This window comes from Ovis aries, chromosome X (assembly GCF_016772045.2).
Source record: "Ovis aries strain OAR_USU_Benz2616 breed Rambouillet chromosome X, ARS-UI_Ramb_v3.0, whole genome shotgun sequence".
Lineage (NCBI taxonomy): Eukaryota > Metazoa > Chordata > Mammalia > Artiodactyla > Bovidae > Ovis > Ovis aries.
The window spans coordinates 67,605,291-67,628,425 of NC_056080.1; the positions used below are offsets into that span (position 1 = coordinate 67,605,291).

General features: G+C 39.7%; 1 protein-coding gene across 2 annotated transcripts in view; it reads right to left on the reverse strand.

The window, feature by feature from the left end:
• Positions 1-13,869, reverse strand: part of ZDHHC15 (zinc finger DHHC-type palmitoyltransferase 15) — a 116,213-nt gene extending 102,344 nt beyond the window's left edge. For both annotated transcript variants that reach the window (XR_009598894.1, XM_004022206.6), the window contains exon 1: positions 13,718-13,869. Coding sequence is in view for 1 of the 2 variants with exons in the window: in XM_004022206.6 (XP_004022255.1) it covers positions 13,718-13,853 (136 nt within the window). In the remaining variant the exon portion in view is untranslated. The remainder of the gene's footprint in view (positions 1-13,717) is intronic.
• Positions 13,870-23,135: the final 9,266 nt, after the last annotated feature.

Sequence of the window (23,135 nt, forward strand, 5' to 3'; positions counted from 1 at the left end):
GACTCAGATCATGAACTTCTTATTGCAAAATTCAGACTTGAATTGAAAAAAATAGGGAAAACCACTAGGCCATTCACGTATCACCTAAATCAAATTCTTTATGATATACAGTAAAGGGGACTTCCCTATAGCTCTGATGGTAAAGAATCTGACTGCAATTCAGGAGATCCGGGTTTGATCCCTGGGTCAGGAAGATCACCTAGGGAAGGAAACAGCAACCCACTCCAGTATTATTGCCTGGAGAATCCCATGGACAGAGGAGGCTAGAGGGCTACAGTCCATGGGGTTGCAAAGAGTAGGACATAAATAAGTGACTAAAACTCACACACATACAATAAAGGGACAGCTAGATTCAAGGAACAAGAACTGATAGAGTTTCTGAAGAAATATGGATGGAGGGTCAAAACACTGTACAGGAGACAGTAATCAAAACCATTTCCAAGAAAAAGAAATGCAAAAAGGGAAAATGGTTTTCTGAGGAGGCCTTACAAGTAGCTGAGAAAAGAAGTGAAAGGCAAAGGAGATAAGGAAAGATATACCCATCTGTATGAAGAGTTCCAAAGAACAGCAGGGAGAGATGAGAAGGCCTTTCTAAGTGAAAAATGCAAAGAAATAGAGGAAAACAATACAATGGGAAAGACTAGAGACCACTTCAAGAAAATTAGAGACACCAAGGGAACATTTCATGCATAGCGAGTGGAGGTGATGGAATTCCAGTTGAGCTGCTTCAAATCCTGAAAGATGATGCTGTGAAAGTGCTGCACTCAATATACCAGCAAACTTGGAAAACTCAGCAGTGGCCACAGGACTGGAAAAGGTCAGTTTTCATTCCAATCCCAAAGAAAGGCAATGCCAAAGAATGCTCAAACTACCACACAATTGCGCTCATCTCACATGCTAGTAAAGTAATGCTTAAAATTCTTCAAGCCAGGCTTCAGCAATATGTGAACCGTGAACTCCCTGATGTTCAAGCAGGTTTTAGAAAAGGCAGAGGAACCAGAGACCAAATTGCCAACATCCGCTGGATCATGGAAAAAGCAAGAGAGTTCCAGAAAGACATCTATTTCTGCTTTATTGACTATGCCAAAGCCTCTGGCTGTGTGGATCACAATAAGCTGTGGAAAATTCTGAAGGAGATGGGAATACCAGACCACCTAACCTGCCTCTTGAGAAACCTGTATGCAGGTCAGGAAGCAACAGTTAGAACTGGACATGAACAACAGACTGGTTCCAAATAGGAAAAGGAGGACGTCAAGGCTGTATATTTTCACCCTGCTTATTTCACTTATATGCAGAGTACATCACGAGAAACACTGGACTGGAAGAAACACAAGCTGGAATCAAGATTGCCGGGACAAATATCAATCACCTCAGATATGCAGATGACACCACCCTTATGGCAGAAAGTGAATAGGAGCTAAAAAGCCTCTTGATGAAAGTGAAAGAGGAGAGCAAAAAGTTGGCTTAAAGCTCAACATTCAGAAAATGAAGATCATGGCATCCGGTCCCATCACTTCATGGGAAATAGATGGGGAAACAGTAGAAAAAGTGTCAGACTTTATTTTTTTGGGCTCCAAAATCACTGCAGATGATGACTACAGCCATGAAATTAAAAGACGCTTACACCTTGGAAGAAAAGTTATGACCAACTTAGATAGCATATTCAAAAGCAGAGACATTACTTTGCCAACTAAGGTCCATCTAGTCAAGGCTACGGTTTTTCCAGTAGTCATGTATGGATGTGAGAGTTGGACCGTGAAGAAGGCTGAGCACCGAAGAATTGATGCTTTTGAACTGTGGTGTTGGAGAAGACTCTTGAGGGTCCCTTGGACTGCAAGGAGATCCAACCAGTCCATTCTGAAGGAGATCAACCCTGGGATTTCTTTGGAAGGAATGATGCTAAAGCTGAAGCTCCAGTACTTTGGCCACCTCATGCGAAGAGTTGACTTATTGGAAAACACTCTGATGCTGGGAGGGATTGGGGGCAGGAGAAGGGGACGACCGAGGATGAGATGGCTGGATGGCATCACTGACTCGATGGATGTGAGTCTGAGTCAACTCTGGGAGTTGGTGATGGACAGGGAGGCCTGGTGTGCTGCGACTCATGGGGTTGCAAAGAGTCAGACACGACTGAGTGACTGAACTGAACTGAACTGAAGGGAACATTTCATACAAAGATGGGCACATAAAGGACGCAAGTGGTATGGACCTAACAGAAGCAGAAGATAATAAGAAGACATGAAAAGAATACAAAGAAAAAACTGAAAGTTGCTCAATCGTGTCCGACTCTTTGTGATCTCATGAACTAGACAGCCCATGGAATTCTCCAGGCCAGAAACTCTAGTGGGTAGCCTTTCCCTTCTCCAGGGTATCTTCCCAACCCAGGGATCGAACCCAGGTCTCCAGAATTTCAGGCAGATTCTTTACTGGCTGATCCACAAGGGAACCCCAAAGAATAAAAAGAAGAACTATACAAAAAAGATGTTAATGACCCATATAAAAACGATGATGTGATTACTCACCAATAGCCAGACATCCTACAGTGCGAAGTCAAGTGGGCTTTAGGAAGTATCACTATGATGAACGCTAGTGGAGGTGATGGAATTCCAGCTGAGCTATTTCAAATTCTAAAAGATGATGCTGTTAAAGTGCTGCACTCGTTGCACTCAATATACTAACAAAAGTGGAAAACTCAGCAGTGGGCCAGAACTGGAGAAGATCAGTTTTCATTCCAATCTCAAAGAAAAGCAATGCCAAAGAATGTTCAAACTACCACACAGTTGCACTCATTTCACATGCTAGCAAGGTAATGCTCAAAATTCTCAAAGTTAGGCTTCAATAGTATGTGAACCAAGAACTTCCAGATGTTCAAGCTGGATTTAGGAAACGGTAGAGGAACCAGAGATCACATTGCCAATATTCGTTGGATCGCAGAAAAAGAAAGAGAATTCCAGAAAAACATCTATTTCTACTTCATTGACAATGCTAAAAACTCTGATCAAAATAAACTGTGGAAAATTCTTAAAGAGATGGGAATACCAGAGCATCTTACCTACCTCCTGAAAAACCTGTATTTTTGCAAGTCAAGAAGCAACAGAACCAAACATAGCACGAAGGACTGGTTCCAAATTTGAAAATGAGTACATCAAGGTTGTATATTGTCACCCTGCTTATTTAACTTATATGCAGAGTACATCATGTGAAATGCCAGGCTGGATGAAGCACAAGTTGGAATCAAGACCGCTAGGAGAAATATCAATAACCTCAGATATAAGGAGGACACTGCCTTTATGGCAGAAAGTGAAGAGGAACTAAAGAGCCTCTTGATGAAAGTGAAAGAGGAGAGCAAAAATGCTGGCTTAAAACTCAACATGAAAAAAAAAAATGAAGATCATGGCATCCAATCCCATCACTTCATGGCAAATAGAGGGGAAACAATGGAAACAGTTACAGACTTTGTTTTCTTGGGTTCTAAAATCAGTGCAGATGTTGACAGCAGCCATGAAATTAAAAGACGTTTGCTCCATGGAAAAGCTATGACAAACATAGATAGCATATATAAAAAGAGACATTACTTGGTCAACTAAGGTCCATATATTCAAAGCTATGGTTTTTTCATTAGTCATGTATGGATCTGAGATTTGGACCATAAAGAAGGCTGAGTGCTGAAAAACTGATGTTTTTGAAGTATGGTGTTAGAGAAGACTCTTGAGAGTCCCTTGGATTGCAAGATCAAAACAATCAATCCTAAAGGAAATCAGTCCTGAATATTCATTGCAAGGACTGATGCTGAAGCTGAAGCTCCAGGACCTGGCCACCTGATGCAAAGATCTGACTCTTGGAGAAGACCCAGATGCTGGGAGAGATTGAAGGCAGGATGAGAAGGGGATGACAGAGGATGCGATGGTTGGATGGCATCACCATCTCAATGGACATGAGTTTGAGCAAGCCCTGGGAGATGCTGAAGGACAGGGATGCCCGGGGTCATAAAGAGTCAGACATGACTGAGCAAAAACAATCACTGATGAAAACAGACGTAAAAATCCTCAACAAAATCTTAGCAAATACAATCTAGTAACACATTAAAAAGATCATACATCATGATCAAATGGGCTTTATCCCAGGGGTGCAAGCATTCTTTATTATACACAAATAATCAGTGTGATATACCAGATTAACAAATTGAAAGATATGATCAACTCAATAGATGCAAAGGAAGCTTTTGACAAAATTCAACACCCATTTATGATTGGAAAAAAAAAAACTCTCCAGAAAGTAAGCATAGAAGGAACATATCTCAACATAATAAAGGCCATATATAATAAACCCGCAGTAAACATTATTCACAATGGTGAAAAAAAGAAAGCATTTCCTCTAAAAACCAGGAACAAAATAAGGGAGCCCACTCTCGCCACTATTATTGACCATAGTTTTGGAAGTCCTAGCCATGACAATCAGAAAAGAAAAGGAAATAAAAGGAATCAATATTGCAAAAGAAGAAATAAAACTCTCACTATTTGCAGATTACATGAGTCTTTACATAGAAACTCCTAAAGATGCCACCAGAAAATTACTAGTGCTAATCAATGAATATAGTAAAGTCACAAGATATAAAAGTAATACACAGAAGTCCTTTGCATTTGTATACACTAAAAAAGAAAAATCAGAAAGAGAAATTAAAGAAACAATCCCATTCACCATTGCAAAAAAACAAGAAAATACTTAGGAATAATTTTACCAAAATAGACAAAAGACCTGTATGCACAAAACTATAAGATATTGATGAAAGAAATTAAGCAGAACAACAACAGATGGAGAGATATAACATGTTCTTTGATTGGAAGAATCAATATTATGAAAATGATTATACTATTCAAAGCAATCTATAGATTCAATGCATTTCCTATCAAACTACCAATGGTGTTCTTCACATATCTAGAATAAATAATTTCAAAATTTGCATGGAAACACAAAAAAACTTGAATAGCGAAAGCAATCTTGAGAAAGAAGAATGGAAATGGAGTAATCACCCTTCCTGACTTCAGACTATACTACAAAACTACAGTCATCAAGACAGTATGGTATGAATACAAAAACAGAAATATAGACCAATGGAACAAGATAGAGAAACCAGAGATAAACCCATGTACTTATGGGTACCTTATTTTTAACAAAGGAGATTAGAATATACAATGGTGCAAAAATAGTCTCTTTAATAAGTGGTGCTGGCAAAACTGGACAGCTATATGTAAAAGAATGAAATTAGAACACTTCCTAACACCGCACACAATGATAAACTCAAAATGGATTAAAGACCTAAATGTAAGACCAGAAACTATAAGACTCTAGAGGAAAACATAGACAGAACAAAATAAGACATAAATCACAGTAGGATCCTCTATGATTCACCCCCTAGAGTAATGGAAATAAAAATAAAAATAAACAAGTAGGACCTAATTAAACTTAAAAGCTTTTGCACACGAAAAGAAAATGTTCACAATCAGAGAAAATAATAGGAAATGAAACAACTGACAAAGGATTAATTTCCAAAATATACAAGCAGCTATACAAGTCAATAGAAGGAAAACAAACCACCGAATCAAAAGTGGGGAAAAGACCTAAACAGACATTTCTGCAAAGAAGACGTACAGGTGGCTAACAAACACATGAAAAGATACTCAACATTGTTACTTATTAGAGAAATGCAAATCAAAAATACACTGAGGTATCACCTCACATTGGTCAGAATGACCATAATCAAAATGTCTACAATCAATAAATGTTGGAGAGGATGTGGAGAAAAGGAAACCCTCTTGCACTGTTGGTGGGAATGTAAATTGATACAGCCACTATGGAAGACAGTATGGAGACTCCTTAAAAACACTAGGAATAAAACCACCATAAGACCCAGCAATCCCACTACTAGGCATATACCCTGAGGAAATCAAAATGGGAAAATACACATGTACCCCAGTGTTCCTTGCAGCACTATTTAGAAAAGCTAGAACATGGAAACAACCTAGAAGTCCATCGACAGATGAATGGATAAAGAAGTTCAAGTACTTATATACAATGGAATGTTACTCAGCCGTAAGAAGGAACATATTTGAGTCAGTTCTTGAGGTGGATGAACCTAGAGCCTATTACACAGAGTGAAGTATGTCAGATAGAGAAAAACAAATGTTGTATACTAACGCATATATATGGAATCTAGAAAGAAGATACTGATGAAATTATTTGCAAGGCATCAATGGAGAACCAGACATAGACAACAGACTTATGGGCATGGTAGGGGCAGGGGGTGGAAGGAGAGGGTGGGATGTACGGAGAGAGTAACATGGAAACTTACATTACCATATGTAAAATAGATAGCAAATGGGAATTTGCTGTATGACTCAGGAAACTCAAACCAGGGCTCTGCAACAGCCTAGGGGTGGGATGGGGAGGGAGATATGAGGCAAGTTCGAGACGGACGGGACATATGTATACCTATGGCTGATTCATGCTGATGTTTGGCAGAAACCAACACAATTCTGTACAGCAATTATCCTTCAACTAAAAAAATAAATTTAAAATAAAAAAGACAGTATGATACCAGCAGAAAAAAGAAATATAGACCAATGGAATAAGATAGAAAGCCTGAAAATAAATTCACACACCTATGGTCACCTTATCTTTAACAAAGGAGGCAAAATATAAAATAGAGAAGTCTCTTCAATTAGTGGTTTTGGGAAAATCGGTCAACTCTGTGTAAAAGAATTAAAATAGAACTTCCATATGACCCAGCAATCCCACTGCTGGGCATACATACGAGGAAACCAGAATTGAAAGAGACACATGTACCCCAATGTTCATCACAGCACTGTTTATAATAGCCAAGACATGGAAGCAACCTAGATGTCCATCAGCAGATGAATGGATAAGAAAGCTGTGTTGCATATACACAATGCAATATTACTCAGCCATTAAAAAGAATACATTTGAATCAGTTCTAATGAGGTGGATAAAACTGGAGCCTATTATACAGAGTGAAGTAAGCCAGAAAGTAAAACACCAAAGGAACCAGAGATCAAATTGCCAACATCTGCTGGATCATGGAAAAAGCAAGAGAGTTTCAGAAAAACATCTATTTCTGCTTTATTGACTATGCCAAAGCCTTTGACTGTATGGATCACAATAAACTGTGGAAAATTCTGAAAGAGATGGGAATACCAGACCACCTGACCTGCCTCTTGAGAAACCTATATGCAGGTCAGGAAGCAACAGTTAGAAGTGGACATGGAACAACAGACTGGTTCCAAATAGGAAAAGGAGTACATCAAGGCTATATACGGGAGAAGGCAATGGCATCCCACGCCAGTACTCTTGCCTGGAAAATCCCATGGACGGAGGAGCCTGGTGGGCTGCAGTTCATGGGGTCGCGAAGAGTCGGACATGACTGAGCGACTTTACTTTCATTTTCATGCACTGGAGAAGGAAATGGCAACCCACCCCAGTGTTCTTGCCTGGAGAATCACAAGGATGGGAGCCTGGTGGGCTGCCATCTCTGAGGTCGCACAGAGTCAGACACGACTGAAGCAACTTAGCAGCAGCAGCAGCAGCAAGGCTGTATATTGTCACCCTGCTTATTTAACTTCTATGCAGAGTACATCACGAGAAATGCTGGACTGGAAGAAGCACAAGCTGGAATCAAGATTGCCAGGAGAAATATCAATAACCTCAGATATGCAGATGACACCACCCTTATGGCAGAAGGTGAAGAGGAACTAAAAGCCTGTTGATGAAAGTGAAAGAGGAGAGTGAAAAAGTTGGCTTAAAGCTCAACATTCAGAAAACGAAGATCATGGCCTCTGGTCCCATCACTTCATGGGAAATAGATGGGGAAACAGTGGAAACAGTGTCAGACTTTATTTTGGGGGGCTCCAAAATTACCGCAGATGGTGATTGCAGCCATGAAGTCAAAAGATGCTTACTCCTTGGAAGAAAAGTTATGACCAACCTAGATAGCATATTCAAAAGCAGAGACATTACTTTGCCAACAGAGGTCTATCTAGTCAAGGCTGTGGTTTTTCCAGTGGTCATGTATGGATGTGAGAGTTGGACTGTGAAGAAAGCTGAGTGCCGAAGAATTGATGCTTTTGAACTCTTTAGAGTCCCTTGGACTGCAAGGAGATCCAACCAGTACATCAGTACAACCAGTAGATCAGTACAACCAGTAGATCAGTTCTGGGTGTTCATTGGAAGGACTGATGCTGACACTGAAACTCCAGTACTTTAGCCACCTCATCAGAAGAATTGACTCTTTGGAAAAGACCCTGATGCTGGGAGGGATTGGGGGCTGGAGGAGAAGGGGACGACAGAGGATGAGATGACTGGATGGCATCACCGACTCGATGGACATGAGTTTGAGTGAACTCCGGGAGTGGGTGATGGACAGGGAGGCCTGGCGTGCTATGATTCATGGGGTCGTGAAGAGTCGGACATGACTGAGTGACTGAACTGAACTGATACATGGAATTTAGAAAGATGGTAATGATAACCCTATATGAGACACAGCAAAAGAGACACAGGTGTATAGAACAATATTTTGGACTCTGTGAGAGAAGGCGACAGTGGGATGATTTGAGAAAATAGAACTGAAACGTGTATATTATCATATGTGAAACATATCATATAGTGAATCAGTCCAGGTTTGATGCATGAAACAGGGTGCTCAGGGCTGGTGCACTGGGATGACCCAGAGGGATGTGATGGGGATGGAGGTGGGAGGGGGGTTCAGGATGGGGAACACATGTACACCCATGGCTGATTCATGTCAATGTATGGCAAAACCACTACAATACTGTAAAGTAATTAGCCTCCAATTAAAATAAATAAATTAAAAAAATAAAATGCCAAAAAAAAAAAAGAGAGAAATTTGGAGGACTCACACTCTTGACATCAAAATTTAAAACAAAGATATGGTCATCAAAGCAAGTGTGGTACTGGCAGAGGAACTGACAAACAAATCAGTGGGACAGAATTAAAAGTACAGAAATAAATCCATACCTCTATGATCAACTGGTTTTTGACAATCATGTCAAGGCTATTCAATGGCATAAGAATAGTCTCTTCTATAAATGATGCTGGGACATCTTCATAGCCACATGCAAAAGAATGAATCTGGATTCCTCCCTCACTCCATGTACAAAAATTAACTCAAAATGGACCAAAGATCTAATCATATTTAATAAAAGGTAAAAATTATAAAAATCTTTTAGAAGAAAATACAGGGGTAAATCTCTATGGCCTTGCATTTAGCAATGGGTGCTTCTATATATGATACCAAAAAGCAGGCAAAAGTAAAAATATAGGTAAGTTGAACTTTATCAAAATTAAAGATTTTATGTATCAAATGACAGGATTCCCAGGTAGCTCAGTGGTAAAGAATCCACCTGCCAATGTAGGAGACGCTGGAGATGTGGGTTTGATCCCTGGGTCAGGAAGATCCCCTGGAGGAGGGAATGGCAACCCACTCCAGTATTCTTGCTGGGACAATGCCACGGACAGAGGAGCCTGGTGGGCTACAGTCCATGAGGTCGCAGAGTCAGATACGACTGAGCAACTGAGCAGATATCAAATTATACTATCAAAGAAGTGAAAAGATAACACACGGAATGGGAGAAAGTATCTGCAAATCATCTATCTGATAAGGGTTGAATATTCAAAATACATAAGGAAATCTTATAATTCAAAAACAAAAAGATAAATAACCCAGTTAAAAATGTGCAAAGGACTTAAATAGATATTTCTTTAAAGAAGATATACAAATGACCAACAAATACATGAAAAGATAATCTATTTCATCAGTCATCAGGGATATGCAAATCAAAATCACAATAAGATACTACTTCATAGCCACTCTGATGGCTATAATTTAAAAAGGAAAATAAGTTTTGGTGAGGATGTGGAATATTACTCAGTCATAAATAAGAATGAATTTGAGTCAGTCCTAGTAAGGTGGATGAATCTAGAGCCTGCTATACAGAGTGAAGTCTGAAACAGAAAAATAAGCATCATATATTAAAGCATATATATGGAATCTAGAAAAATGGTATTGATGAACCTACTTGCAGGGAAGGAATGGAGATGCAGACATAGAGGACGGACTTGTGGACACAGTAGGGGAAAGAGAGAGTGGGAAGAATGGAGAAAGTAGCACTGATATACATACACTATAATGTGTAAAATAGATAGCTAGTGGGAAGTTTCTATATGACACAGGGAGCCCAGCCTGGTGCTATGTAGTGATCTAGAGGGGTAGGATGGGGTAAGGAAGGGAGACTCAAGAGGGAGATGATATATGTATAATTATGGCTGATTTGCATTTTTGTACAGCAGAAACCATCACAACATTGTAAAGCAATTTTCCTCCAATTAAAAATTAAATTAAAAAAATAAAAGACTTATTAAGGGGGGGGGGGAATGACAGGATGGATTGGTGGAGCCAGAAATGGAAATAAAAGCTATCTTACCTTCCTAGTTTTTAAATAATGGTATCTGATGCAAAATGTTAAGGAAAGCACTGTGCAGGCCAAATGAAACACATCTGTAGGCTACATGTGGCCTGTGAGTCACAAGTTTAGACCTCTGTATTGGTTGAAAATAGATGGAGTTAAGTAAGATACTGTGGAGGTTAAAGCATGGACTGAGGAGCTATACTGCCTGGGTTGCCACCCAAGCTTGGACATTTACTAGCTCCATGACTTTAGACAAGTTTCACAATGTCTCTGTGCCTCAGTTTTATTATCTTCAAAATGGTTATAATGATAATGTGTGCCTCATAAGGTTGTTATAAGGATTAAGTTTGTGTGTCTGTGTATGTTTGTGTGTGTGCAGTCGCTTAAAACAGTGCCTAGAATGTAGTAAATGCCCTGCAAATATGTTAAATAAACAAAATAAATAAGCTTCTTTTCAGCTTTTAATATTATATAACTTAATAAGAACTTGTAGAAAGCTAATTATTAATTTGGTCTCTATATCATTTTGCACATCTGCACAATGGTAATTACTATCTGCAGATAGTAATGATATCTGCTTTGTATGGTTAGTGTTAGTATTAAATAAGTTAATATATTAAAATGTTCATATATCTACAGTACTTAGAACATTGCCTGGCACAGATCAAGTACTATGTAAGTGTTAGCCATTATTAATTTTTAAAATAATTGCTTGGCAAAGCTCATGTAGGTCAGTACTGAAAAACTCCAAAATATGTCTGATATATTTACAATATGGCATTGATCCTAGGAGCAACAATAACAGAGCTGAACTTTTAACCCTTCAATCAATCATTCAAAAGAGCAAAGTGGTGAGCTCTGGAAATAGAAAAACTTCCCAGTCATTGTACAGCCCATTTAATGCACCTGCATATCAGAATGTGATAAAAAAAATAAATACAGCCTAAATTTGTATCTATGAAGGCAACTAATTGAATTTGTAATAACCTTTCTGTATTTTCCTTAGTAAATCTAAGAAATGGACCAGGAAAGCTCAAACTCTGATGCACAGAATCTATAAGAAACTTCTATATTAGAAAATATAGCTATCTTCTATCTCCCTAGTTAATCCCAGTCTACCTGGAGTAGACTATTGCTTTGTCAAATACATAAGAAACAGAAATTATAAGTGGAGTCAGGTCCTAGGGTTAGAAAAAGCAGGACCTCAACCATAATTTTTAAGAGGAGAAGAATCTGATATAAAGAAATACAGGAGTCTTCGAAGGATTTGAAAGTGAGGGGATGTCCAAAGAGATAAATAGAGGAGTCCTAATGTGAGGGGACTGGAAATATACTGGGACCTCACATTGAATGGATAGGGAACATTATAGGACACAATTTTAAGAATGTTAGAAGTGGGATTCTATACTGAAGTGACAAGATTAGTGGAACTTCCTTTGAGAAGAAATGGGGATTTTTCAATGTGAGAGGCAAAGAGAGAACTCACCATGAGAAAAGCAGAGGTTCTTTTGCGAGGTGACAGGATATACTATGAAGACTCCATTGTGAACTGATAACACTATAGGAGACTGGGGGTAATCCAAGTGGGATAGAGTCTTGGGATTTGCATCTGTAAATACTGTGGAATTCTGAGTTTGAGAGCATGAGATATACTGTGGGAACTATTTTATACACTGGAGGGGATGAAATGTTCCCTGGTGTTATAGGACTGGGTATAAGAGGAGACCCTAGATTTATAAAAGTATGGTCTAATGAGAAGGGACAAGAAATGAGCCTCCCATTGTAAGGAGAGGAAATATTAGAAACCCCTGAAGGAAAGTATGGTGTTTCCCTAGTTTGAGAAGACAAGGGACAAGTGTAATCCTAAAAGAAAGAAAGTGAAAATAATAAGAAACCCCAGAGGAAGAGGATAGCAAAATGTGGGGCTAACAGTGGAAGACGACTGCAGGAGGTGGGGAGTATATTTCAGAAAAGATAGCAAGAGGAGATCATCATTAGAAAATTAATGGCCTTGGAAGGTGTATAGGGGATATTGTAGGAACCCTTGAAATTGAAAATGTTAGTCGCTCAGTTGTGTCTGACTTCTTGCAACCCCATGGACTGTAGCCCACCAGGCTCCTCTGTAAATGGGATCCTCCAGGCAAATATATTGGAGTGGGTAGCTATTCCCTTCTGCAGGGGATCTTTCCCACCCAGGGATCAAACCCTAGTCTCCTGCATTGCAGGTGTATTCTTTACTGTCTGAGCCACCAGGGAAGCCCTTGTGGGAGGGTAAACAGGATACCCTAGTGTGAGAAGACAGTGGACAAAGCAGTACCATAGTGTGATAAAAAGCGGGATGACTAGTATGAGGTGTCAGAAAATAATGTGGTGCCATGAATGGGAAGGAGTGAATGTACCTCAAAGCAGGCAGGCAGGAGACTAAGGGGAGCTCCAGTGTGACAAAATCAGGGCTTCTTGTATGAGTAGAATGGGTGGGATGTATTGTAGGATTCCCATTCCATTAGAGAAGATGAGAAAATGGGGAATGGAAGGGAAACTAATCGAACTTTTAGTTTAGTCCCATAGGGAAAGAGGAATGGAAGGTGCATTACTTTGGGAAAAGGGGAGACTACAGTGGGATAGAACAAGGTGTACTGTGGGGTCCCAAGTGGCAGAAAATCCACTTCAGCTGGCTTGAGAGGATCACTGGAAAAGGAGGAATCCCAGTGTTAGATAAAGGAGAGCTAATAAGAGAGTACAGGAAATATTTGGGGGTTCCTAGTAGGAAGAAATTAGAAAATATGGGGCTCTTAGTTGGGTGAATTGGCGGGACTCATAGTGTAAGTGGCCAGTTTAAGTACACAGGGTACGTTGTTTACTCAACTCGGTAGGATGACAGCCCCTAGAACCAGAGCACAAGGCACAAGTGGTTGTCCTGTTTGAGAAAAGGGGATCCCAGTGGGGGGGGGGGGTGGGAAACGGAAATTCTTGTGGGTATGGCCAGGAAGTAATGTAAGAAACCCTGGCTAGGAGACGATAGCGACATGGTGGGACACTCGTGGGAGGGTGCAAGAAATACTATGGGAAGCCATAGGTTGGAGATCAAGAGATCTCCAGGGAGCTTAATGAAAACCGCAGTGTGAAGGCTAAGAACACAGGGAACACCAGTGTGAAGGGTAGGGCAGACGGTTATGCTGAAGCATAATTTCCCCACCTTAGGTGCCAGCTCGACTTACCCAGGCAGAGTTCAAAGACGTAGGCATAGTAGGACCAGAGCACGACGAGGACGATAACGAGCACTGGCACCCAGGAAAGTACACGGCGGCAGCACCGTAGCCCCCCGGACAGAGCCATCTTCCAGCCCCGCCGCATCTTAGGCTCGAAGATCGACCGAGCAGGCCTGCTGGCGCTGGGTCGGAATTGCTGGGCAGCGGCTGAGAGGCGGGAAGACGCGCTGTGCGGCGCTCCACTGCCTAGCCTGGCGGGAACAATCTCCCCTAGTCGATACCACCTGTGGGGCTGCAGGCCAGAGTGCACCACACACAATAGGCATGAGTCACGGCGAGGAGGAACAGGCGGCGTTGGAGCGGAAGATGATCCGTCAGGCTGGCGAGGCTGGGCACGCTCAGAGGGAGTGGAGAGTGCAGTCCCTCCTCTTTGCTCCTCTCCCACCCCTTGCCACAGCACTTGATGCAGGGCTAGACCTCTGCAAAACTCTTAAGCAGAAGAAATTTAGGTCCGCCCATCTGCTCTTACTGCACTGCGTTCCCCTCATCTCATCTCCGCTCTGATCTCTTTCTGTTTCTTTGTCCCCTCCCTCCCAACGCCACACACCCACACACGCACGCACACACACACACTATTGTCTGACACACACGAGCACAAAGACAGGCAGTGTGAAAGATACGAACGGTAGCATCTAATGACTTAAAGATCATCCAGCCCCATACTCCCACTGCTGCTTGAACAACATGCTTAACACGTAGCGCCGCAGTTGCTGCTTGGGTAAGTCCATTGACAGGAAGCTCCCTCCTTTCTCTAGTTCCCTTCCCCCGAGTCAACTTAGTCCATTTATTTTAAGAATAAATAAACATCTTGGTACAGAAAAAAATGGGAGAGATATCAATTTTGTGAGAGGTGAGAGAAAACTACAAGGTAGTGATATTTAAGCTGAGCTTCAGTAATAAATAAGAGTTTGCCTAACAAAAGGGAGGGGAAGGACTTTTCAGACAGAGGAAACAGCATTTGCAAAGGCAGAGAGTACCGGGTTTCCCTGGTAGCTCGATCTTAAAGCCTCTGCCTGCAGTGGGGGAGACACGGGTTCCATCCCTGGGTTGGGAAGATCACCTGGAGAAGAAAATGGCAACCTAATCCAGTATTCTTGCCTGGAGAATTCCATGGACAGAGGAGCCTGGGAGGCCACAGTCCATGGGGTCACAAAGAGTTGAGCAGGACTGGGTGATTAACACTCGACACTGGACCCTGGAGAGTAATGAAGATACAAAAGTGTTCAAGGAACAGTCAGCACAGCTTGAGGAGAGAGTATGTGAAGAGGAGAGGTCAGGAATGAGACTGGGAATACAAGTTGTGAGTAGAGTACACCCTGCCAGGGTATGTGGACATAATCCTGTAAAGCAGATTATGAACAACCATTAAAGGACAATGAACTGAACAATCATTAAAAGTTTTGGGACAATGAAAATTACATTATCAAAGCTGTATTTTTGTAAAAGAACTGGCAGGATTTTGTAGAGGGGAACAGCCTGGAAATATACATCAATTAAAAGGCAATTATTTCAACAAGTGTTTCCAGAGTGGTTGCTTTGTGTTAGGTTGCTGCTACCGCTAAGTCGCTTCAGTCCTGTCCGACTCTATGCGACCCCATAGACGGCAGCCCACCAGGCTCCCCGTCCCTGGGATTCTCCAGGCAAGAGCACTGGAGTGGGTTGCCATTTCCTTCTCCAATGCATGAAAGTGAAAAGTGAAAGTGAAGTCGCTCAGTCGTGTCTGACTCTTCGCGACCCCATGGACTGCAGGCTACCAGGCTCCTCCGTCCATGGGATTTTCCAGGCAAGAGTACTGGAGTGGGGTCATAAAAAGAATGACAAAAGGGGGCCTGTCTCCAAGAAGCTCATGTTCTCATCAGAGCAATAGATGTTCAATGACATAAGTACAATAACAGAAGTATAGCAAGCTTTTGTACATTTATAGATTTGATAAATTTGATAAATACCTGCTGTTCAAAGATTCCCAAGTAACTCAATGGTATAGAACCCACCTGCCAATGCAGGAGACGTAGGAGACCCGGGTTCCATCCCTGGGTTGGGAAGATCCCCTAGAGGAAGAAATGGCAACCCAATCCAGTTTTCTTGCCTGAAAAATCCCATGAACAGAGGAACCTGGTGGACTACAGTCCATGGGCTCGCAAAGAGTTGGACACAACTGAGCACCCAGGCAGGTTCAAAGATTTATGAAGATCTGTGACCTGAAGAAATTTGTAATTTTGCTAAGACTCATGTTGCTCTCTATTCTTGTTCATAGTTACATATGCAGTAAATTTCCTGAACTGATAAGAACTCTGTTGTTTCTTTTCAGATTGTCACATTCATGGTTGATACTACTAAATAAATGATGTAATGAAATACAGCTCATATCAATTACAATATTTATTTTTTAATAGCCTGATTAGACTTGTGCCCTAAGGTTCTAATATATATTTTCAAATATTTTTCCATCTTTCTGAGATATAACTGACAAATAAAAGTATAGGGACTTCCCTGGTGGTCCAGTGGTCAAGACATGGTGCTTCCACTACAGGTTTGATCCTGGTTGGGGAACTAAGATCACATATGTTGACTGCATATATATATATATATATATATATGATTTGATATACATATACATTGTGAAATGATTGCCATAATCAAGCTAATTAACATGTCCATCACCTCACAGTTACCATTGTTGACAATTATTTTTTATTGAGTATATTTGACATACAATAAACATTGTGTAATTTAAGGTGTGCATCATGTTGATTGGCAGTACTATTGCTATTGTACCCTTAGCTAACATCTGTATGACATCACATAATGCAAATATGTACATTTAAACAACTTTTGTCTCATTTTCCCACCCCAACCCCTGCATCTCCTGGTAATAATATGTTTTTTTAAAAATTTCACATGTAAGAGATATCATACAGTATATGTCTTTCTCTTTCTGACATCTCATTTAGCATAATGTCCTTAAAGTGCATCCATATTTTTGCAAATGGCAGAATTTCCTTTTTTCTCATGACTCAATAGTATTTTATATGTATACTAGCAATTGTGAATAATGCTGAAATAAACATGGGAGAATATATGTTTTCTCAGTAACCTTTTTCATTTCCTGTGGATATATACCCAGAAGTGGGATTACTGGAACATGTGGTTGTTCTATGTTTAATTTTTTGAGGAACCTCCATAGGGTTCTCCATAGTGGCTGAAACAGTTTACAGTTCCACCAACAGTGCACAAACAGTTGTTACCTCTTATCTCATTGATGATAATCATTTAACAGGTGATATGTCATTGTGGTTTTGATTTGCATTTCCCTGATAATTAGTTATATTGAACACCTTTCACATACCTTTTGGCAATCTGTATATCATCCTCAGAAAAATGACTATTCAGGTAGTACGTTGTCCATTTTCAAATCAAATTGTTTATTTTATGCTATTTAATTAACTGTATAAGTTCCTTATATATTATGGAGAACCTCTTATCAGAAATATGATTTGCAAATATTTTTCCCATTCTGTGGGTTGCTGTTTAATTTTGTGGATTGTGTGCTGTGCAAAAGCTTTTTAGTCTGATATAGTTCCACACATTTATTTTTGCTTTTGTTGTATTTGCTTTTGGTGTCATATTCAGAAAACAATTGGAAAGACTAATGTCAAGGAGTGTTTTCCCTCTGTTTTCTTCTAGGAGTTTTACAGTTTAGGGTTTAAGTCTTCAATGCATTTTGAATTGATTTCTGTGTATGATGTAAGATAATTGTCCAGTTTCTTTTGCATGTGGATGTCCAAATTTTCCAGAACTATTGATTAAAGAGACTATCATTTCCCCATTGTGTATTCACTCTTGTTAAAAATTAATAGACTGCTAATATGTGGCCAACATCCCCTGGATCATGGAAAAAGCAAGAGAGTTCCAGAAAAACATCTATTTCTGCTTTATTGACTATGCCAAAGCCTTTGACTGTGTGGATCACAATAAACTGTGGAAGATTCTGAGAGAGATGGGAATACCAGACCACCTGACCTGCTTCTTGAGAAATCTGTATGCAGGTCAGGAAGCAACAGTTAGAACTGGCCATGGAACAACAGACTGGTTCCAAATAGGAAAAGGAGTACGTCAAGGCTGTATATTGTCACCCTGCTTATTTAACTTATATGCAGAGTACATCATGAGAAATGCTGGGCTGGAAGATGCACAAGCTGGAATCAAGATTGCCAGGAGAAATATCAATAACCTCAGATATGCAGATGACACCACCCTTATGGCAGAAAGTGAAGAGGAACTAAAAAGCCTCTTGATGAAAGTGAAAGAGGAGAGCGAAAACGTTGGCTTAAAGCTCAACATTCCAAAAACGAAGATCATGGTATCCGGTCCCATCACTTCATGGGAAATAGATGGGGAAACAGTGGAAACAGTGTCAGACTTTATTTTTGGGGGCTCCCAAATCACTGCAGATGGTGACTGCAGCCATGAAATTAAAAGACGCTTACTCCTTTTAAGAAAAGTTATGACCAACCTAGATAGCATATTCAAAAGCAGAGACATTACTTTGCCGACTAAGGTCCATCTAGTCAAGGCTATGGTTTTTCCAGTAGTCATGTATGGATATGAGAGTTGGACTGTGAAGAAAGCTGAGCTCTGAAGAATTGATGCTGTTGAACTGTGGTGTTGGAGAAGACTCTTGAGAGTCTCTTGGACTGCAAGGAGATCCAACCAGTCCATTCTGAAGGAGATCAGCCCTGGGATTTCTTTGGAAGGAATGATGCTAAAGCTGAAGCTCCAGTACTTTGGCCACCTCATGCGAAGAGTTGACTCATTGGAAAAGACTTTGATGTTGGGAGGGATTGGGGGCAGGAGGAGAAGGGGACGACCGAGGATGAGATGGCTGGATGGCATCACTGACTCGATGGATGTGAATCTGAGTGAACTCCGGGAGTTGGTGATGGACAAGGAGGCCTGGCATGCTGTGATTCATGGGGTTGCAAAGAGTTGGACACGACTGAGCAACTGAACTGAACTGAACTATATGTGGCTTTATTTCTAGACTCTCATCAGTTCCATTGGACTATGTGTCTGTTCTTATGCCAGTACCACACTGTTTTGACTGGAATAGTTTTTAATAGAGTTTAAAATCAAGAAACATGATGCCTCCAGCTTTGTTCTTCTTGCTCACGATTGCTTTGGCTATTCAATCTTTTGTGGTTCCATATACATTTTGCAGGGCTTCCCAGGTGACTCAGTGGTAAAAAATCTGCCTGCCAATCAGGAGACTCAGGTTCAATCCCTGGGTCAGCAAGATCCCCTGGAGAGGGAAATGGCAATCCCCTCCAGTATTCTTGCCTGGGAAATCCCATGGACAGAGGAGCCTGGCAGCTACAGTCCATGGAGTTGCAAAGAGTTGTATGTGACTAAACCACCACCAGCAGCACATATTTTGCAATAGTTTTTTCTGTTTTTGTGAAAAATACCACTCATATTTTGACAGACATTGCATTGACTCTGTCAATCACATTGGGTAGTATGCACAGTTTAACAATATTATTTTTTCCAATCCATGACCATAGGATATCTTTCTATTTATTTGTATCTTCTTTAGTTTCTTTCACCAATGTCCTAAAGTTTTGCAGGCAAACTTTTTTCATCTCTTCAGTTAAGTTAATTCCTAGGTTTTTTTTTTTTTTTTTTCAGGCTGCTGTAAAAGGGATTGTTTTCTTAGTTTCCCTTTCAGGTAGTTTGCTGTAAGAATATAAAGATAGAACTGTTTTTTATAAGTTTGCATCCTGAAGTTTCACCAAAGTCATTTATTAGATCTAGCAGTTTTTTGGTGGAGTCTTTAGGGTTTTCTAAATATAAGATCAACTTGTCATCTGCCAACAGACAATTTTACTTCTTACTTTCTGGTTTGGATGCTTTTATTTATTCATTTTACTCTCTCTAGATAGGACTTCAGTTTATGTTGAGTAGAAGTGGTGAGAGTGGGCATGATTGTCTTGTTTCTTATCTTAAAGAAAATCCTTTCAGATTTTCACCATTGAGTATGATATTAGGTGTGGGCTTGTCATATATGATGACCTTTATTAAGTTGAGGGACATTTTTCTATACCTAATTTGTTGAGTTTTTAATAATGAAAGTATGGTGAATTTTGTCAAATACTTTTTTTGTTTCTATTGAGATGGCCATATTATTTTTATTCTTCATTCTCTTAATATGATGTATCACATTTATTAATTGCATATGTTGAACCATTCTTGCATCCCAGAGATAAATTTCATTTGATCATGGTATAAGATCCTTTTCATGTGCTATTGAATTTGGTTTGCTAGTAATCTGTTAAGGACTTCTGTTCATCAGGGATATAGTCCTGTTGTTTTCCTTATTTAAGTGTCTTTGTTTGGCTTTGGTTTTAGAGTAATGTTGGTTTTATAAAATGGGTTGGAGTTGTTTCCTTCTGTTCAATTTTTTGAAAGAGTTTGAGAAAGATTAGAAGTAATTCTTTTTAAAATGTCTGTTGGAATTCACCAGTGAAACCACCTGGCCCTGGACTTTTATTTGTTGGGAGATTTTTGATTACTGATTCAAAATTCTAACTCATTATTGGTCAGGTCAGATTGTCTATTTCTTCATGATTTAGTCTGAGTAGGTTATATATTTCTAGGAATTTATCTATTTTTCTAGATAATTCAATTTGTTGGCATGCCATTGTTTATTAAAGTCTCTTATGAACTTTTTATTTCTTGGTATTGCAAAGAGTCAGACACAACTTAGTGACTGAACAGCAACAAATCAGTTGAAATGTCTTCTATTTAAAAATTTATTTGTCTTTCTTTCGTAGTCAGTATAGATAAAGTTTTCAATTTTCTTTGTCATTTCAAAAACACAACACTTAGTTTCTTTGATCTTTTCTATTGTCTTTCCAGTCTCTATTATTTCTTTTCTTTAAAACACTGGTTTGACTGCTGTGACTTTTCTTTTTACTTTAAAATCCTATGTATGTGGAAATTAAATGTCCACTTTTAAATGATGGGTTTCTCAAAGAAGCCACAACAAAGAACATTAGAAGATATTTGTAACATAAGAAAAATGGAAAGAGAATTTACCAAAATTTCTTACATGTAGCCGAAGCTGCTCAATGCAATTAAATTAAATACAATGTGGAATCTTGAATAAAGTATGAAAACAAATAATGGACACTAGCATAAAATATTGTGAAATTTGAATGAAACCTGTATTTTAGTTAATAATACTGTTGTTGTTCAGCTGCTAAGTCATGTCCGATTCTTTGCAACCCCATGGACTGCAGCATGCTAGGCTTCCCTGTCCTTCACCATCCCCCAGAGTTTTCAAATTTATGTCCATTGAGTCCGTGATGCCATCCAACCATCTCATTCTCTGTCACCCCTTTTTCCTCCTGCCTTCAATCTTTCCAACATCAGGGTCTTTTCCAATGAGTTGGCTCTTCCCATCATGTGGCCAAACTATTAGAGCTTCAGCTTCAGCATCAGTCCTTCCAATGAATATATGGGGTTGATTTCCTTTAGGAGTGACTGGTATGATCTCCTCGCAGTCCAAGGGACTCTCAAGAGTCTCCTCCAGCACCACAATTTGAAAGCATCAGTTCTTCAATGCTCAACTTTCTTTATAGTCCAACTGTCACATCTAAACACGACTACTGGAAAAGCCATAGATTTGACTATATGGACCTTTGTCAGTAAAGTAATGTCTGTTTTTTAGTATGTTGTTTAGGTTTGTCATTGCTTTCCTTCCAAGGAGCAAGTGTCATTTAATTTCAGGACTGCAGTCACCATCTGCAGTGATTTTGGAGCCTAAGAAAATAAAATCTGTCCCTTTTACTTTTCTCCCATTCTGTTTGCCATGAATTGATGGGACCAGATGCCATGATCTTAGTTTTTTGAAGACTGAGTTTCAAATCAGCCTTTTCACTTTCATCTTTGCCCTCATCAAGAGGCTCTTTCATTCCTCTTCACTTTCTGCCATTAGAGTGGTATCATCTGCATATCTGAGGCTGTTGATTTTTCTTCCAGAAATTTTGATTCCTGCTTGTGCTTCATCCATTCTGGCATTTTACATAATATACTCTGCATATAAGTTAAATAAACAGAGTGACAGTATACAGCCTCATATACTGTCTGAAGCCTAGCTTGAAGAATTAGAGCATACTCTTACTATAAATAGGATGTGAAATGAGTGCAATTTAATAGTAGTTTGAACATTCTTTGGCATTGCCCTTCTTTGAGATTGGAATGAAAACACATTTTCCAGTCCTGTGACCAGTGCTGAATTTTTCAAATTTTCTGACATACTGAGTGCAACACTTTAGCAGCAGCATCTTTTAGGATTTGAAATAGCTCAGCTGACATTCTATAACTTTCATTAGCTTTATTCATAGTAATGCTTCCTAAGGCCCACTTGACTTCACATTCCAGGATGTCTGGCTCTAGGTGAGTGACCACACCATCACGGTTGTTTGGGTCATTAAGACCTTTTTGTATAGTTCTTCTGTTTATTCTTGCCACCTCTTCTTAAACTTTTCTGCTTTTATTAGGTCCTTACTATTTTTGTACGTTATCATGCCCATCTTTTCATGACATGTTCCCTTGATATCTCCAGCTTTCTTGAAGAGATCTCTTGTCTTTCCCATTTGTTGTTTTCCTCTGTTTATTTGCGTTGTTCATTTAACAAGGCCTTCTTATCTCTCCTTGCTATTCTCTGGAACTCTGCATTCAGTTGGATATATCTTTCCCTTTCTTCCTTGCTTTTCACTTCTCTTCTTTCCTCAGCTGTTTGTAAAACCTCCTCAGAAAACTACATTGCCTTCTTGCATTTCTTCTTCTTTGGGATGATTTTGTTCACTGCCTCCTATGCAATGTTATGAACTTCTGCCCATAGCCCTCCATGCTCTCTGTCTACCAAGATCTATCTCTTGAATCTTTTAACATTCATCACCTCCACTGTATAATCATAAGGGATTTGATTTAGGTCATACTTAGTTGTTTTCCCTTCTTTCTTCCTTTTAAGTCAGAATTTTGAAATAAGGAGCTCATGATGTAATCCACAGTCAGCTCCATATCTTGTTTTTGCTGACTGTGTAGAGCTTCTCCATATGCGGCTGCAAAGAATATAATCAATCTGATTTTGGTATTGACAATCTGATGATGTCCATATGTAGAGTTGTCTCTTGGGTTGTTGGAAGAGGGTGTTTGCTATGACCAGTGTGTTCTCTTGACAAAGCTGTTAGCTTTTTCTCTGCTTCATTTTCTCTCCAAGGCCAAACTTGTTACTTCAAATATCTCTTGACTTCCTAATTTTGCATCCCAATCCTCTTAGATGAAAAACATGTTTTTGGTGTTA